Below are 19,031 nucleotides of genomic sequence, written 5' to 3' on the forward strand. Positions count from 1 at the left end.
ATTAAAAGAATAGCATTGATGTCTAGAAACCTATCTTAGAAAGTATACATTCTAAGACGATCTCCTAAAAATCGTCTCGAAATATATACTTTCTAAGACGTTTTTTTTCTTTAAAAAAAATTGTCTTCAAATCCTATTTTTTAACTAAAAGATAGCACATAACAAAATCAATGTAAGAACCAACATTATAAGACGGTTTAAAAACCGTCATAAGAAATGTTTCCTTTTCACGATGATAATTTCAAAGACGATCTTAGAACCGTTTGAAATGTACTAAAGAATCATCTTTGAAAGATTTTTTTTCTAGCAGTGAAGGTTAGTATGATCAAATTAAAACTTCATCAAACAAATTTATAGAAACACAAAAGAACTCAAATTTAATGCTCCTCAATTTAATTGCAGAGTCAAGAGGCATGTCACACTCCTTATCATGCGAATAAAAGAACACAATTAAGAAAATAGCCAAAATAACGAGAAACACATTTTAATTTGCACAGTCATGTCATGTTTGTGAGAGAATGGTTATGCAAATGCAACCCAACAACCTCAACTACTTCTGTGGGTCTCTAGTTTCTGAATTCTACAGCAAATTCAACACTCCACTACGTATCTTCATTTTTGTCATCATTACAAAGGCTGATTGAAGGGATGATTCTTGTGAGGCTGCTGCAAGTTGGAGTTGCTCAAAAAGCATGGGAGGATTATTGTGTAGGCTAGATTATTTATCATCTTATACTACCCTGCCATTGGAAATTAACTGCCGTTTAGAGAAGATGGCTTTTCTTTGTTGACAACATGTGGTTTAGAGGCTGTAGTTTCAGGTAGCATAAGAAGCTCGTGAAGTTATTTCGGTAAAAAAAAATGTTGTTGCAATAACAGGATGGTGATTTTGCTAAACAAACCCATCATGAATAAAAATAGTGTGAGATATGTGACTACACACTAATCTTGTATGCTTGAGTGATGTCCATGTACCTCTTACTAGTTCTTAAGTAAACTCAAAATACAAAGTGATTTATAAAAGATTTCACAACATCTAAATTCAAGTAATGCACATATTACAAGAAGAAAGAAAATTCCCTCGATAACATATGCTACATACGCTCTACAGCTTGTATGTTCACACTACCATGATTGAGAGCACAGTGACAGGGACTGGAATTAGAGAAAAGTCTTATGAGCCAAAGATTGTACAAAAATAAAATAAAAAATGCTGCATTGACAATGAAGGCCACACCGTCCACTTTGCAAGTTCCACGCAAAACACATAACTAAAAACTTGTATCGACCATTGAATTGACAAATTGAATAGGACCTGTTAAAACAAGGTAGTCTGTTAAAACAAGGTAGTTGGGTACATGTCGTCAAGATAATCACAACCGCCATAGCAATCCCCACAAGAATTAGAATATAGATGATTTATAGAGCAAAAAAGGAATCTTAACCACCGCTAACTAAAGATCCTAGTCATCATTGTCGGATTTACTTTTAAGCTAATAAACATTTTAAGGCATCGTCACCTTCGAAGTTAGATCCCTTCTAGTCTAAGCATGGTCTTTGAAAGATTTGCATAAACAGCTGTATACGCGCTTGAATTCGAGGGTATACTTATCTTATTATAACACAGCACAATGACAAGGACTAGAAATCTAGAATTAGAAAAGTCTAACAAGGCAGAAACTTATAAAAACACGACGTTTGACAATCAAAATGGTCCTCCACTCCGTCCACTGTGCAATTTCCTCCCGTAATAGAAAATCAAGACTGTTTATATTCATGGAAAGGAATGGAATTGAATAATAGCAAGTTTCATTATTTAGATTGTTTAACATGGGTTAGGACGGAACATGATATACATGCATTATTTCATCCAATATTATATCCTCTTTACTTCTTTCATTAGGGAGTACGAACCACATTATTTTTTCCATTTAATCTTAAAATTTTCCAACTAATAGGAAAGGAGTAATGCTACATCCTTGTACTACATCTTACAATTTTTTTCTACTACTTAATACCTTAAAAATATAAAACACATTTAATATTTACTACCCATGGAAATAAGAGGAATAGGAGGATGAAGTAGGAAGATTTAGAATCATTAGATAACAAAGTAACTTCTACTCCATTTTATTTTATTCTATTTTCCGTGAGATATGTAATCATAACCAAAAATGTGGTATCAACCATTATAACAAACTGATTAAGACCAGTTAATGAAGGTAACAGACTAATGGCTGGCTACACACACTACAAGAACAATGGCATGCTTATGGACAAAAATCATCACTAGATGTTAAAAATGCATAGATAAATGTAATAAAAACTTTGTCCTATGGACATTGTGGTCGTCGACTTTGAGGGGACGTGCAGTGACGGATTATCGTATGTCAGTATAGGTTTTACCTACTAATTTACTTTCACCTACAATTCACAATGTGCTTAGGTAAAAGTCATTAATTTATATCTACAACCTCTAACTGTAGGTAAAAATATTAACTTGTACCTACAACCTCCAACTGTAGGTAAAAGTCATTAACTTATGCCTACTATGCATTAAAAGACTATAGATATAAACCATTTACTTGTACGTATGCCTACGGACAAAAATGAAACATATAAACCAAGGAACAAGAAAAGTAGAAAGAAAATAGTGGATTGCATACTTTCTGGAAGGTGCAACTCTTCTTAGTTCATTCAACTCTGCCTTGGCAGATTTTCTATCAGGAGCTAATTACCTATCAAAACTTACATTAAGTAGATCAATTTCATATGTCAAATCAAAATAGATTAAAAACAGCTTAATTGAAGGCTTTCCAAAGAAATACCGAATTCAAACCAAAAAGAAAAGTTCAATCATGTCCCAGCCTGCTCCTATGTTTAATAGAGAAGACATGCTATTAAGACAATGACCCTAATTTGAACTAGAATCAAGTAAATCAAGACTGAGAAGCCCCTCGTGATATGAACATAACAATAAGTGGATTTCTGGTACACTAAACAAATTATAGTGATACAACATAATTGGTAAAGGTGTATCAAATACTGTTGGTCTTTTTATTGTAATTTAATTCCAAGAACTTAGAAACTATATTGTAGATAAAAATAATAATAACACAAGTTTACCACACCAGCGACCATGTCAAGTGCATACACAAAATCTGTCGAAATGTTTCGAGTTTTATTGAAAAAAGAGCACTGCCCATAAACAAGCCAAGGAGTCTACCAACCTTTGCTCTTCTTACACTGAGAATCTACCATCTTTCCTTGAACTGCCATAGCAGCCTCACGAGCCTGTTCAAATATGGCAGAACAAAAAGCTCACTGTAAGATAAAGATATTATCCAAATTATCATATATAAATCTTATTGACATGTATGCATTGCAATAAATACAACAAGTAAGCCCATTGGAGATAACCATTCTTAGCATTGCTCTCACCCAAACATGCACAGCACCAGAAGTATAATTCAATTGAAGGCAGAAATACAGCAGAAAAAAATGGCCATTGACCAAGAACATTAAAAGGAAAATCCAACATAAGAGAACATAAAGATCCTGTAGTGAAAAGTCAAAGAAGGAAAAAAGGAAAGTTTCAATGAAACAAGGAGAACATTTGTAGTGATCCAAATCCCAACTAATAAAGGCCCAGAGCATGGGAGTTTTTGACACAAGGGGAACTACCTGTTTATCAGTTCAAAGGATGTGCCATTAAGTGTTCAATAAAAAGAAGCATGGACACTGAAGCAAAATTAATTTTAACTTATGGGATAAGTTAAAATTAATTTTGTGAATGTAGTGCAAATAAAGCCTTTTTTTAATGGAAAAAAAAATCAGAAAAGGATGATAAAAAAATTTATATAAAATATGTTTAGGTCCTCATAATAAGTTTTATAAATTAATATTTTTTATCCACTATGTGAATTTTGTATTTTACTTAAGTTATATCCACCATTTGTACCATTTTTTTATTTATTTATACACTGTTTGACTCTTCTTATGTAGTATTTATTCTCCAATTTTATTTATCCAATAATTTTAATTATATATCAGTTTCTACAGCAACTATTATTCACAATGAAAATATGTATTTTTTTAGTTTTTTGGAATTTAAAATCTAAAAAATTGAAACATTTCATCGGATGAAAATTTTATATACTTTCAAAATTTAATTCCTAGAAATATGAAACCAATATAATCACTTGTTGCTTATTAAAAATAATATATATAATGATTTGAAATTAAAAATTGAGGTGTGAATAAGAAAGAAAACTGTTGAAAGCAATAGCCCTTCTCTAATTGGATTAGTGGTCTAAGCCCAAAGATGGAGGAGTACCTAGTGAGTATCAAATATTGTATAAATATTATTCTTTAAGACCTAAGCTTATTGTATAAATATTGGTGGAAGCAGGCACACAGCACAAGCCTGAATGTTGAAGCGAAAGAAACGTCTAGGCTGAATGGTGTAATAATATATGGATTTACTATTTCCTAAAAGGAAGGAGAAATCTGGAAGTAACATTCCAGAAATGGTTATTTTGGTCAAGTATGAAGGTAGACTATTAACTTATACCTTCTATTTTTTTATGTGAACCTATGTTAGCATCCTCCTATATATATTAATTATAATTATAATTTGTACATGGATTTTAATTATTTATATTTATTTCACCATAATGGTTAATTAATGCTTTGGGAATGTAAATGGAAGAATTTTTTTATTGCAAGGCCTAAGGAATGAAAAGGACCGAATAAAGCTACAGGCTGACAATGTATCACGTGCATTATATCAATTATTTGGCTGGGCTTGTCTTTCCAAGAATCCTCCTTTGCTTAATTAATTAAATACAAAAGCCAAACAGTTCAGAATGATGTTGAGGCAGAATGATGTTTCTTACTTGGTGTGTACAAACACAGGAGTAGCCATGTATTCCTCATGTTCAAGAAGCTTATCTTTCTCAAGCCCAGAACTAGAGCTCTGTGATTAAGAAGTCATCAAGGATGGGTCTGAGATACCATGCTTCAACAAGTCAACCTACATGATAGTTGAAATGCATTTATAGAATAGAGGTTGACAAACAAATATGAAAATCTTGATGAGCAAAGTTCTGGAACTTACCCCAAGGACTTTCATATTTAAACACTTTTGGATTAACAACAATGATCCTCCGTGTCTAGCATTGCATAGAGGAGATCCAAATTTTTTTTGTACGGCTGCAAACATGAACATGAATACTATGGGCTACTCATTCATTCCAATATATGTTAAACCCAATCAACTTTGCTGGTAATGATATAACAGAGTATTTTTCTGCTTCCTCATTGTAGGTGCTTCCACAAAACTCAACCTTAATTAAGGATATCGTTAGTTTTATAATATTATTTTTCTGTTTTGTTTATTTAATTTATTAATTTTTAGAAAGGTAGGAATTTTTAGAAGCATGAGATTTGGAAGTGGAAATAAATGGAATCAAATGCAGATAGAGAAAGAGAAAAAACCTTTTTCTATCAACAAATAACAAATAGTTACTACTAACATTTTTCTGTTAAAAAGCCCAACAATTAGTTACTGCTAATAACAATGTTTCAGAATAAAATACTATCAAGTTAACCCCACAGCTATCCTAGACTATATAATGGGAGGAAAAGAAATGTAAAGTAAAATAAAAGTTAAGAAAGGTCATTCCTTTCAAATGTAAAAACTGCAGCTTTAAGTTCATTAAATTTAGGAAATGAGTGAGAACACCTTTCACGGTAATAACATTCACAGAATCACAGTTTTAAGTTCATTAAATTTTGCAATTTCATTTGTTTGGGTCATTATTAAAGGCAACAGGAAAAAGCAAAGCCAAGAGAAAATGAAAAGCAAAAGATATCAAGAGAAAACGGAATATTACCTATCAAGGGATGGATACAAAATTCCTATCAAGATATCTTCCTCAGCCATGTATGAAGCAAGGCTGTAATGATTAGTATATGTTAGTAATTTATTTGAAAACAAACATCTAGTGACATCTAACCAGAATTAGGAAAATTGAAAAGGAAGATGCAATTTAAATCAAATGAAATTAGTGATATAATTTTCATCATATAACTTGAAGAAATGCACTGAAGATAAATAGTACTACTTGAAAACCTATGGCAAGTGCATGTGACTACCAACTAGTGCACATATTTTCTAGACAAGCACCTGAGTCGAATCTCAACCATTAAAATTAAGAAATTCAATTACAGAAAAAGCTCATACAGTACCAAAGCAATCAAAGATGTCTATTACATTTATTTATTTAATATAATTATTGAGGGATATGACATGATAGAATTAATATAGTAGAAGGTAATTACCTCCTCATTAAAAATACCACCAACGCCAGACAAACCAAGGAGCACATGTGACCTAATCTTCTTAACCTAAAGAAAAATTGGTTTAAGAATTAAAGGATGGCTATAAAAGTGTGCATAATCTTTAAAATTAGCTTCAATAAAGTAAAGAGGGTGTAGTCTTTTTATATCAAAGTAATTCTTTTCAATGTCATAAAGTAGATCATTGAGCCAAACGAATTTTCCTTGATGAATCCTATAACATTTACCACTTCAATTATACTAGCACCCTCAGTAAGCCCTTCTATGTCTCTTGGATTTTTAGCAAACGGAGCTGCAGCTGGGTCTAGACTGTTCCTCTCAGTTGTGACTAGACCCTGCATAAAAAGATGGCATTGTTATCAAACTTAATCTAAACATTTAATGAAATAAACTGCACACCCTACATACAAATATGAAATAGCCACATCAAAAAATTATTTATTGCACACTATTAGTTATTTCTTCCCTCAAGCCAACAACATTAAATGCAAAGACAAATCAAGACAAAGAATATGATGAAAAAATTTAAAACAGTGTTTATTACGCAAAATTCATAATTGAAAAGGACCTTTTATTATGGATATAAAAGTCAACACAAATATGTAACTAGAAGGACTAACAATGCAAGTAAAGGTCATCAAAGCATACATCTTTATCAATCAAACTATACATGTCACTAATAGAAAAAAAACAAGCTGAACTAAAATGCCACTTTTAAATCTCCTATATATATATAACCTCATATGCAATAACCTCATATGTAATTTGTTTCAAATGACATCAGGCTATTATAGGTTACTGTAGTTTGTTGAATTCCCAGTTCAGCCATCAGTGCAAATGTCTTACGGGCCTTTTCATAACTTCCAGCCTTCTTATGTATATAAATCATCATATTAAACATCTTCGGGTCTGGTTTCAAAGCTGAATTTTCATCATTCAGTAGGTTGTCAAACAATTCTTCAGCTTCCCTAAACTTGTCACCCTGTAGGTGAATTAAATATATAAATGCAAAACTGAAAGTCAGAGACTCAAAAGCAGTACAATATTTAAGAAATGTATGCTGAGATCACCATAGTCATCAAAGAAACACGAGGACATGTGTTGGGGCTGAACAATCATTATTATAGGAACAAGTAATCAAAACTTTTGAGCCCATCAATCTCCGTGTTTAAACTCAGATGAAGGGATGTGTTGGAGTTGAATAGCCATCATTGGGCCCTTATTTACAGCTTAGAATTTTATGGCAAGACTGAACACATTCATCAACAAAATCCAAAAATTCAATTTCCATTAAGGAACTTGTTACTTTTACCTACAGTAATTTATGTATGTAGGCAAAAATTTCCGTAGGCATGTGTCATTTTTCTTGTAGTGACATGGTTAACATAATAACAACCGCCATAAGTAACCCCAGTAGGAAAACATAATTCAGTGACCAACATTTCAAGGAACATGTAATGTAACTGAACAAACGAGAACACATCCAACAAACATTGGAAAAATGGCAATAATGCATTACCATTCTTACAAAATAAATATCATTGAAAGCTGGTACTTGAGATGTCATCAATGTTGGCCCACTTTCTGAAGGCACATGGCACCAAATTCCTACCAGCCAAAAATCCAAACTTGTTCCTGAACATAGACAATCTGTTGTTGTTGTTGTTGCTGCTGCTATTATTACTGCTTGAAGGAGGATCATCAACCATGGACACTTGTGTTGTGTCGATTGGAGGAGACGCCATGCTACTTTCCTGAGCGCCAACATCACTACCACTTCCATCCAAAGCCTCAACTTCAGTACTGTAATCAATACTAAACACCAGAGAACTCCTCCTCTCACGCAGCCACTCCACAACTTCACCATTAACCCTTCTGCACTTCCTCACCTTGAGCTTAACCAAATTGGGACACCCTGAAGCCAAAGCCGCAATCCCAGCATTCGACACGGGGCACCCCTTAATGCACAGCTTCCTCAGTGCCCCACACTTTGCCACAATGCTCTCTATCTCTGCATCACCAACCGTACAAATCCCACAAAGTGCAAACCTCTCCAAACCCTGGCAACCAGAAACAATCGCAGCCAAACTCAAAGACGTGGGATACATAGCAATCAGCACAAGCTCCTGCAAGTTAGGACAGTGTTTGGCAACAGACATCAAGCCACAATCCCCAATCCTGTTGGTCCTCCACCCATCAATGTGAAGCTTCTTCAGCATCTTACACCTCTCCGCAACTTCGCAAAGTCCCACGTCGGAACACTCGGGTGTTTTCACAAGGTGCAAAGACTCCAACTTCAAACACTTAGAAACCCCCAAAAGTCCCACATCGCTAACCTGAACCTTCTCTAAATGAATCTCAACCAACCCTGAATTCAACTTTCCAACACTTTCCAGAGTCACATCCCAATCCCCCAAACACCGAATCAGCTTCAGCGTTTCAAGCTTCTTCGAATTAACTATTAACGGCGCGAAACAGTGGCCGTTAACGAGCTCCTTGAGGCAAATCGATCTCAACGAAGAGGAAGTAACGGAAAGAGGAAGCGATTCGGCGCCGTCAACGCCATCGTTATTATCTTTTTCAACCCCTCGAAGCCTCTTGATAGAAACCTCTTCAAGAACGATGGAGTTGTTAACGAAAGCGTAAACGCCCTTTGCGCCGAACGCGCACGAACCGCACGAGAGCTTCTTCAGATTCGTGCAGTTCTTCGCCACGTCGGCCATTCCGTGCTCGGTGACTTCCCTGCACCCGCGCAGCTTCAGCCGCACCAGATTCCTGCACCGCAGCGAGATCAGGACCAAAGCGTCGTCGTTTACGCTCGTGGACTTGCGGTCGCACCGCAGGGCGAGCTTCGTGACCGAGTCAAACCGCGAGAAGAGCGACGGAACGAAGTCAACCAGGCTCGCCTTCGCGTTCAGGGAGAGGCGCTGGCGGTTCTCGCCGTCCACGCGCAGCCACCGCCGACACACGGCGGAGCAGGTTTTCCGGTCGACGGAGCTTAGAAACTGGAAGATTCCGGCGAGGCACTCGTCGGGGATGTCGGCGGTGTAGTCGCGGCCGATGGATTCGTCGGTGGTGAAAATATCCCGGTGACTCAGGTCCGTCGAAGAAACCGGCGTGGACGGTGCTTGTCCCATTGGAGAAATAAAAAAGAAGATAATGTGAAACGCTGGGTTTTGGTGAGGTATGCTATGTACTAGTACGTGTTTATCGCGCATGAGACATTGGAGAGAGACATCATATACTAGATAGGTTTTTTCAATGTTTTCACCCGTCAAAGGGTGCAGCGCGTGTCGTCTCCGCAGGATGGAGGACTGGGTTATTACCGTGTGGTTTGGTGCACCGTAGTCTAATATGATTGTTTGCGTGTGATGTTGGGCGTTCAATTGGGACCCGTTTGATTGAGAATGTAGGTTAGTTAGATGTTGTTTTGGTTTGGATTTGGAGTGGGACTACTTTTGGTGGGGACCACTTCGTTCGGCGTTCGAATCTCTTGTCTTCACAATAACAATTATCGTGGCTTGTTCCAAGAACCACATTGCTACGACTTTAACATGGGGTTGATGGGGGTGACAATGAAAGTGGAAAATTTGACTTGGACTTGGTCCCTGGTGTGCTTTACTTTTATGAGGATGTTCTCATTTTGATTTCAGATACTTTGAAAAGACAAAGAGAAAAAAATTTAAATTCTTTTTTTATTCATTTTAGTTTTTGTATCATTATTATTTACGGACTAAGATTAGGAGTCTTCAATTATTTTGATTTTGTTAAATTATTTTTTTAGAAAAGATTTTGTTAAAGTTTCATTCAATCATATTGATTTAAAATTAATTTAATTTGATCCGATCTAATTTAAAGTGATTTGGATAAAACTAATTTTTTATTTTATTTTTTATTTTTTAGAAAATACTAAATAAAAGATAAGATATATAATAAAAATAATTTAAAATATTAATTTTTATTTATATACCACTATATGTATATATTTATGCATGTTAACTAAAATAGTTACTAAAAATATTTTTGATTAAATATGCTTTTCATGAACAAGAATATGTTATATGTATAAATATGTAAGAAATAAAAGTTGACGAAATTTATGAATATATATATATATATATATATATATATATATATATATATATAAAAGTTTAATTTAGATAGATTAAATCAATTTTAAAATAAAATTTGATATAACCTAATAAAAAATTTAATTTTTTTTTAATTTTTGATCCCTTTAATTTTCAGTTTTCTAGATCGATTGATTTGATTTGTAATTCTTTTTAAATTGGATAAAATTATTATCAAAAATAAAGTTTTTTCTTAAATATTTAATACATTTACATATTTAAAATTTGAACTTAAGATATTTGATTAAGTTGTAATAATTTAAGATTAATTATTTCACTTTAATTTGTATTTGTTAAACTAATATAACATAAAATGAGCTACCCATATAAGAATTAATGAAATTTAAGGGTTTAATTATTAATTTACTCCCTTGTTATTTAAATTCTTCAATTAGGTTCGCTGTAATTAAAAGTTCCAATTAAGCTTTTTATTTTTTTTAAATGTTTCAATACTTTGCGTCTAATTGAAGCTAACACGGCGTTAGATAGCTTTTAATTTTTAAGCCTCTTATTTTACATTATTAATTATTACCATAATTGTGATATTAAATATTTTATTTAAATATTGTAAACTTTTAATAGACTATATAATTAATGAAATATGAACTCTCATTCTAACTGGTAGGTATTTTATATATTACATGAATAATTTAATTTTAATAAATTTTGAATTTTTTAAAATATTTTAAATAAAAACTATTTAAACGATAAAATTAAAACATATAACTCATTAATTATAATATAAAAAGCATAAATTAAAAAGTGTTGCAAATCATCAAAATAATATTATAATTAATTAAAAATAATATTTAAAATTTTAAGAAGTGAAATTTAAAAACGTTAAGTTATCTATACAAATATATATATATATATATATATATATATATATATATAAATTAATTTAATTTTTAAGAACTAAATTTTATTTTATTTACTTTAAATCAGTTTCTTAATTGATCCATCTTTTTAATTGTGCTTTATTTCTCATTGATACGTCATTTTCATGGTTTGTATCTTGAAAGGGTATATAATATTTGACCTTGAGCCTTAAGATGTGTACAAGCTTCAGCTTTGAATTCATGGAAAATATTAAAAACAATGTCATTTTTTTACTCTTGATTGAAAGTTGAAAATACTACTGAAAAATTTAATCGTGTATTGGAACATTTGACCAGGCTTGAACTCCTTTAACAAATTTTGTAATTTTATTTTCAATATATCCGTCTCCTGGAAATTAATTTCCGGAAGAAAAAAAAAATTAGATTGCAAGTGGGACTTGTTACTTGTTAGTCATTCACTACTACCTACAACAATCTGGAATCACTTACCATTCGAGGAAACAACGATGAAAACAAATCTGGTTCCATCGCGATTAAGGAACACTTTTGTAGGGTTATAAACCACCAATCACTGGTGGTTGACCTTGATTAGTTTCCCAGGAACTTCAGGAAGAGTTCACTTGCAATCCTAATTTTCTTTCCGAAAATCCGTTTCCAAGAGAGGGGTATTTCTGGGAAAAAATATAAAATTTATGAAGTGGGTATATATAATAATTAAAGGAGGTATGTTTATCAACTACCTTAAATGATAATTGATGGGGCCATTGTTGGGCTTGGAGTTGCTTAGCTATAGAGTGCTGCTAGGTGCACCTAACAGTTTTGCTGGTGCACCCAGCAATTGTTGTGAAAAGGTCATAATGTCCCTTACTAATTTAAAAAAAAAATGAAACTTCTCTCTCTCCCCGTGTTTGCGCTTCTGCTTCTTCTTCTTTCGGATCACCTCTTCTTCTTCCTGCTTCTTCTTCATTCTTTGGGCGTCTTCTTCTTCATTCCTTGCGCGTCTTCTTTGTGCCTCTTCTTCTTCTTCGTTGAGGAGGTTGCCGAGGTAGCTTGCGGTGGTGCTGCGAGGAAGCTTCCGCGAAGAGCAACGGTCGTTGAGGAGGTTAGCGCGTCCACCGTCGAGGTAAGCACCGTGAACCTTAGCTTTTTATGGTCTAGTGTTGCCGACGATGGCGGAAACCGCTGTCAGAAATCGTTGGGAGCTTTACGGATCACTTAATCCGTAAAGTATGTTGAGTAGTTTACGGATCACTTGATCTGTAAAATACTCAACATACTTTACGGATCAAATATTTGATAAATAGTGTCATGAATATATACTGTTTCATACAAATTGCCATGAATGTATGCTAATTATTTGCTAAATACTTTATTTGATTTAATGCGAATATGTAATTGCCTTTTATGTGATTACATACAAATTCATTCCTTTAACTAAGTTATGACTAATGCGAATATGTAATTGCCTTTTATGTGATTACATACAAATTCATTCCTTTAACTAAGTTATGACTAATATGATTGATATCCCTATAAGCTAACTTCCATGTGCTTCCATATAAGCCAACTTCCATGTGCTTCATATAAGCCAACTTCCATGTACTTCCTTTAACTAAGTTATGACCAATATGATTGATATCCCTATAAGCCAACTTCCATGTGCTTCATCTCAACATATCGAGGCACACAGTCAGCACCCAAGCAATCTGCAGCTTCTTGTACCTAAATTCATATCTAACAATTTAATTAGAGGAGAACAACAATGAATAGAAATAGAAAATCCAAATTCTCCAGTTCAGGCATACAACTCAACAGGTATATATAGATAGATAGATAGATAGATGCAAATACTTGCAATTAATGGATTAAACTAGGAAATAGGAATTTGACATGATAGAACTAGGAATTTGGCATGATGGTAGTTTGCTTAGAACCTCTGAGCCTGTATGTGAAGAAATGCATTTGGAATCATGAACCAACTATCCCAAAACCTTAAGTTATTTAAAACTCTAAGCCACATGGTCGGCTATAATATAATATCACAAATGATGAACCAACTACTCCATACAAATGGTTTTATATCAAACACTTTCCATTTCAATGCAAATTTTAGAGCAATAAGCATTTTTATCAAATTTTAGAGAAATATGGCAAAGCAGGTCAAAAACATATTGGAGTAAACATTAATTTTGGTCATACAACAATCACTTCCATAAATTTACCGTTTAATTTAAAAAAAAATCACAACTTGCATGAGATATTAGAATGAATCATAAAAACACTTGGTAAACTACTTAGTAGTTAATATTTCAATTAATATTGCTTGGGGCTCATAGGAATGCACTTCAGTGCCAGTATTAGAAAAGAAATAGCTCATAAAGGATAGAGTATCCTTTAACTAAGTTATGACCATGTACTTCCTTTATAGGTTGAACCAAATGAATAAGCATAAAGCTTGACCAGTCCACATAAGTGAGGCTTCTATTTGCCAAAAGATGAGGAGTTGCTTCCATTTCAAAAAGATTGATTTCTTCTTTCTTTGGCTTTGTTCATCTAATATCAATAATATTAGGATTCATAATCAATTTCCATTCAATCATATAGTGTACTAAATAAAAACTAACCCGATAAAAGCCTAACATGTGTAGCCTTTCTTGACATGCCTTTCTTGAAAGCCTGACAGCTTGCGCGACTTTTCAGTCAATGAAATTTGCGTTAGACCAATGAAATTTGAGTGAATGAAATGGGTGATTGAATTTGCATCACTCATTTGCAGATCATGGTTAGGACCAGAGGATTAGGTCGTGCCTTAGGTCAGGTTACTGGCAAAGGTGTGGGCAGAGGAGATCATGATGATTCTGATGATGCTCCGCAGCGTCGGCGGCCTACTGCATCAGCACGGAGGCAGCGAGTCGCTGTGACTGCGGATCACGTCGATGAGCCAGTCATCCCTTCGCCAGATGTTCAGGATGACCCGATGGAGGCACCAGTTGCTGTAGAGGACATTCCTGCGGACACAGGCGCAGAGGCTGCTGAGGACGCGCATGAGGGATTTCCGGGTGGTCCGAGCGACCCATCCGTGTTGACCTTGTATGCGGATCACGTTGCTTGCAGCGTATGAATGGGAGAGGTATTTATACTATTTAATTTTAGTTACTTGTAATTAGTTTTCCTTTAAATGATGATTTTAACGAATTTTGCGTTCCTTTATACTTCAATTCAGGAGCGTCCTGAATTGAAGCTATCCTCTCATGGGAAGAAGGTCCACAGTTTAGGCAGGCATGTCCTTGCCATTGAGGGACTTGTTGCTGGTACAGGACTAAGTCCTCTGATCATGTGTTCGGTAGACACCGGCGATCGGGGACTTTTGTCCGTGTTTATGGAGCGGTGGCACCGGGAGACATCTAATTTCCATCTCCCAGTGGGAGAGCTCACCATCACATTGGACGACGTCTCCTCGCTTCTCCATCTTCCCGTGATTGGCGACTTACACGCTTTTGAGCCCTTGCACGTGGACGATGCGATTCACATGCTGGTGAACTTGTTGATGGTCTCTCCAAAGTTTGCTAGGGCTGAGACAGTCCAGTGTTGCGGATCATACGTATGCCTGCAATGGGTACGTGATACATATGAGCGCCGATGCCAGACAGGTCATTGGACAGCTGCGGCTCCCGCATATCTTCTTCACCTTCTGGGTTGCACTCTATTTACTAACAAGAGTGCAACCAATGTCCATGTTGTCTACTTGGAGGCCCTTCGTGACCTCAGTATGACAGAGAGGTACGCTTGGGGAGTGGCTGCTTTGGTGCATATGTACGACCAGCTGAACGATGCATCTATGAGCCACAACCGACAGCTCGGCGGTTACATCACACTGCTGCAGGTAACAAATATGTTTTTTATTCGTTCAGCCTCAACAATGTTCAACTTTAAATTTTGTTACACTTTCATTATTAATGTTTATAATTTTGATGTTACATCTGTAGTGCTGGATTTACGAGTACTTTCCGTTGGTCGCGGACTCCATTGCTGATCAGGAGTACGACGAGGATTCTCTGCATGCGTGTAGGTGGATTGTGACCAAGAAGACCGTGAAGAGCATTCGTACGCCGGCGTACAGGAAGCGCCTAGACCGACTCCGGATTCCGGATGTCTTTTGGATCCCTTATGGGGAGCACCGAGAGGTTCGGGACTTCCACGTCAGATCATGTTATTCCGCTCTCTTGCGCTGGGGGCCTGTTGCTGTTTATTACCGACCGGAGAGGGTCGTGCGGTAGTTTGGCTACACGCAAACCATTCCTGCTCCTCCTGTCGATTCATGGGTCTCGTATGATGATATATACGACAGGTGGATGCACTACGAGGATCATATCGTTCCAGCAGGTGAGATGTGCGTTGTGCCAGGGGCGTGTTCCAGTGACTACATGGACTGGTTCTTCCGCATCTCCCATCCTTTCATGACACCAGGCCACGCATTAGATCCTATGCCTCATGGTCACGTCCCGCAGCCCCGAGTCGTCCCTCAGGCCCCGCAGACAGATATCCTTCGCGTGCCGGAGCCAGGAGCATCGTCGACATCTGCGGAGGAGCCTAGACATGCAGTGATAAGTAATACTAATAATTTACATCATTTACCTCAATATTTGCATAATAATTTGTGTAATTAGTTTGTTTTGTATGTAACAGGAAGTTTGTGATGACATTACTGAGAGGTTGGAGCGCCATCTGAGTCTAGGGGTGGTCACGCCTAGCTCATCGGCATATGAGGTGATCGAAGAATGCCTCAGGTTGGCCAGGAGTGTGACACAGAACCATCTTGTATATGTTAGGTCTAGACGCAGGTGGTGCATGGATCAAGCGTAGTTTATGTACATATTTTATATTGATATTCCATGTATATACAAATATTGTACATGAACTCATTCCATGAGTATTGTTGGTTTTATTTATTTTCATTAGTAATGTTAGTTTTATTTATTTTCATTGATTGTGTATTCCATTTGTGTCTATATATACGCGTGTTATTAAAATGGTCTAGTTAACTTAGTTATAGTATATGTAAATTATTATAAATGGTCTAGTTAACTTAGTTTACCAACTAATAAAAAATAATTTGAAATATGACTTTAAATATAATTGAAATAAAGAAGTTGAAAAGGGTGTAAAAAAAAATTAAACAAAAAATGGACATCATTCGTTATCTAAAATCCTTATTTTATATAACGTACTAATATTTTTAAATTCTCTTATAATTACTATTTTCCAACTTATACTAATGATCATGTAAAAAAATGTATTATAAACTAATTAGTATTTTAATTTTTAATATAATACTAATTATTTTTTATATTCTTTAAAATATTAATGATATGATTAATTCTTTATAATATTATCTTTTATGTATTTATTGATTTTTATTAATATGTATAAAATAACCTTAAACAATTATTATAATGGGACTGAGTAAGTATTTTAATATCATCTTCTAAACAAATTTATTCTAAAAATATATATTAAAAAATTAATTAATTATAATAAATCAATATTTATAAATATATTATAATTAATAAAATAAATAAATATATTTAATTATATTATAAATAAATATGCTGTATCTTTAAAGTATATTATAATTATTTTTTCTCTTACGGATCAACTTGATCCGTAGGAGGAAAACCAAGTAAGGGTAATTTTGTCATTTTTTAAGAATGCTGGGTGCACCTAGCAACACTCTTAACTATATGACCTATGGGTTAATTGAGTTTCTTATTTGAGTTGCAAGGAGGCAACGCAATTTACTTAAGGCACCCAAATTTTCTCTTGGTGCTTTTTATGATTGGAAGGGGTTTTTAGCCTATGACCACCACACCTTACCTCCACCCAACACCAACGCCGCATCCCTGTGACCTATTAAACCTTCATGTCATACCAAATCCACCATTTGCATTGCACCATCCACAGATGTGTTACGGATTGAATAATTTGTAACATATTTGTGTTAGAAATTGCTCAATCTATAAATTATTTTTTTTGTATTACAGATTGAGCAATCCATAGTACAAAAAAATACATTATGGATTGAACAATCCAAAACACATTTGTATTATGGATTGATCCATAATGCATTTTTATATTACGGATTACTCAATCTATAATACAATTCTAGTGATGTGGCATGATGTTGAGTTTGGAGCAATGTCAAGGTTTGTGGCTCACAACAATGTGTGTGGTGGTGGTGGTGGTGGGAGGGGGCGAAGTGGTTCCTTTGGTGTGGTGTGGAGGCATTGGGTGATGGTGTTTGGGTGCGACAATGGTTGTTGGTGGAGTCGTGGAGGTGTTTGGGCATGTTTGGTGCTGTGTTGAGATGTTTGGTGGAGCTGCAGGGAGGCTTCCATGGAGGTTTGTGAGAGAAGAGGCTAGGATTTTGCTTGGGAGAAGGATAAAAAGGGATATAAGGAAATTTGGTAGTGCACCAAGCAAAAATAGGATGCGTTAAGTAATTAGTGGAAGCAGGAGCATGCCACAGTTTTGGATTTCTAGGGTCCAATTGAAGGTTGCCTCTGGGAAGCCTTTTTGTCACTGTTTTGTAATGAACTATTTTTTTTTTCCTTAAATGTTACGAAGTAGTTTTCTATCAGTGCTATGCACGGTATTTATTTACATTTAAATTTAATTTTTAATAAAAAATATTTAAAATATTAATATGCAATAAAATAAAAATATAAGATATAATTTTTTTTTAAAGATAAAGATACTTATACCATTTCTTTCAAAATAGAGCAAATACAACCAATAATATTTTGAAAAACATGGTTGCTAGCAAAACATCCTCAAGCCTCAGCTAAACTATAGGCGACATGATTCGGTGAGCTCCGAATGAAACTCACCATAGAATTTGGAAAAGAAAATAAAACAACTCTACATTTAGATAATAATACATGAAAATCAGAATTTCTCGTAAAGTTTGCGAGTAAGCTATCGTCCACGGTTTTGCAATCTAGCTCATATAAAAAAATTATATCTTGACACTAAAATAAATAATAATAGTTTATAATGTAATAAAAAAATCAATATGATCAAAATAATCAATTAGGCTAATTTAAATTATTGCTAATTCAATTACTCAGATAAGAAAAGTATGTTTAAGTAATTTCATTAATTCATATAAAAATTATTCTCCCGTAAAATTGTAGATGTTAAAATTCGTTCATATATGGTAAACAAATAAATACCAGCATTTGAATTTAAAATCATGTTTAAATACATATCTCTTAATAAACCATTATATCTTAATTATTATTATCATGTGTTTCTACACAATTGAACACTATATTTTAGGTGTTGTTTTTATATTATCTATTTAATGATTTTTTAATTATAATGTAAGTGAATTGTGATTTAATACAAATTTTACTTTCAATATTAGAAATTCAAGCATTATTACTTTAAGAATGACTTTACTTGAATGTCATTCCTAACTCAAAGATTGTTTTCTTATTAGGTAAAAAAAAAAATATTTTCTGTTAGATAAACGACCTTAGATATCTTAAGAAGGGAGTTGAATTAAGATATCACAAAAAAATTTCTAATTAAAAATTTTATTTTGATTTTAACCCAAATCCCAAAATTCCTTTCAAAATGAATTCCTAAATAATTATGCAAATTAAACTTACTGAATAGAAGCAATAAGCAATAATGT

The 19,031-nt window shown here is 34.3% G+C and overlaps 2 protein-coding genes across 17 annotated transcripts; one reads left to right on the forward strand and one right to left on the reverse strand.

The window, feature by feature from the left end:
* Window positions 1-1,014: 1,014 nt before the first annotated feature.
* On the reverse strand, window positions 1,015-10,052 carry LOC100817022 (F-box protein SKIP2). Of its 16 annotated transcripts, XM_041015818.1 has the most exons (10): window positions 7,883-10,052; window positions 7,117-7,345; window positions 6,591-6,698; window positions 6,346-6,411; window positions 5,898-5,960; window positions 5,120-5,214; window positions 4,899-5,035; window positions 3,231-3,294; window positions 2,667-2,738; window positions 1,015-1,315 (listed from the first exon to the last, which is right to left on the reverse strand). In XM_041015818.1, the coding sequence occupies exon 1, from the start codon at window positions 9,579-9,581 to the stop codon at window positions 7,902-7,904; it is 1,680 nt and encodes a 559-aa protein (XP_040871752.1). In that variant the 5' UTR covers window positions 9,582-10,052; the 3' UTR covers window positions 1,015-1,315; window positions 2,667-2,738; window positions 3,231-3,294; window positions 4,899-5,035; window positions 5,120-5,214; window positions 5,898-5,960; window positions 6,346-6,411; window positions 6,591-6,698; window positions 7,117-7,345; window positions 7,883-7,901. The 16 variants fall into 16 exon arrangements, with proteins under 16 accessions (XP_040871752.1, XP_025984217.1, XP_040871750.1 ...); XM_026128432.2 differs by having other exon boundaries at window positions 2,667-3,294; window positions 7,892-10,052; XM_041015816.1 differs by lacking the exon at window positions 7,117-7,345.
* A 4,059-nt stretch (window positions 10,053-14,111) lies between these two features.
* Window positions 14,112-16,195, forward strand: LOC102669747 (protein MAIN-LIKE 1-like). Its single transcript, XM_041015275.1, has 5 exons — window positions 14,112-14,447; window positions 14,556-15,215; window positions 15,319-15,605; window positions 15,681-15,933; window positions 16,019-16,195. The coding sequence occupies exons 1-5, from the start codon at window positions 14,112-14,114 to the stop codon at window positions 16,193-16,195; spliced, it is 1,713 nt and encodes a 570-aa protein (XP_040871209.1).
* Window positions 16,196-19,031: the final 2,836 nt, after the last annotated feature.

Source organism: Glycine max, chromosome 5 (genome assembly GCF_000004515.6).
Source record: "Glycine max cultivar Williams 82 chromosome 5, Glycine_max_v4.0, whole genome shotgun sequence".
NCBI classification, from domain to species: Eukaryota; Viridiplantae; Streptophyta; class Magnoliopsida; order Fabales; family Fabaceae; genus Glycine; species Glycine max.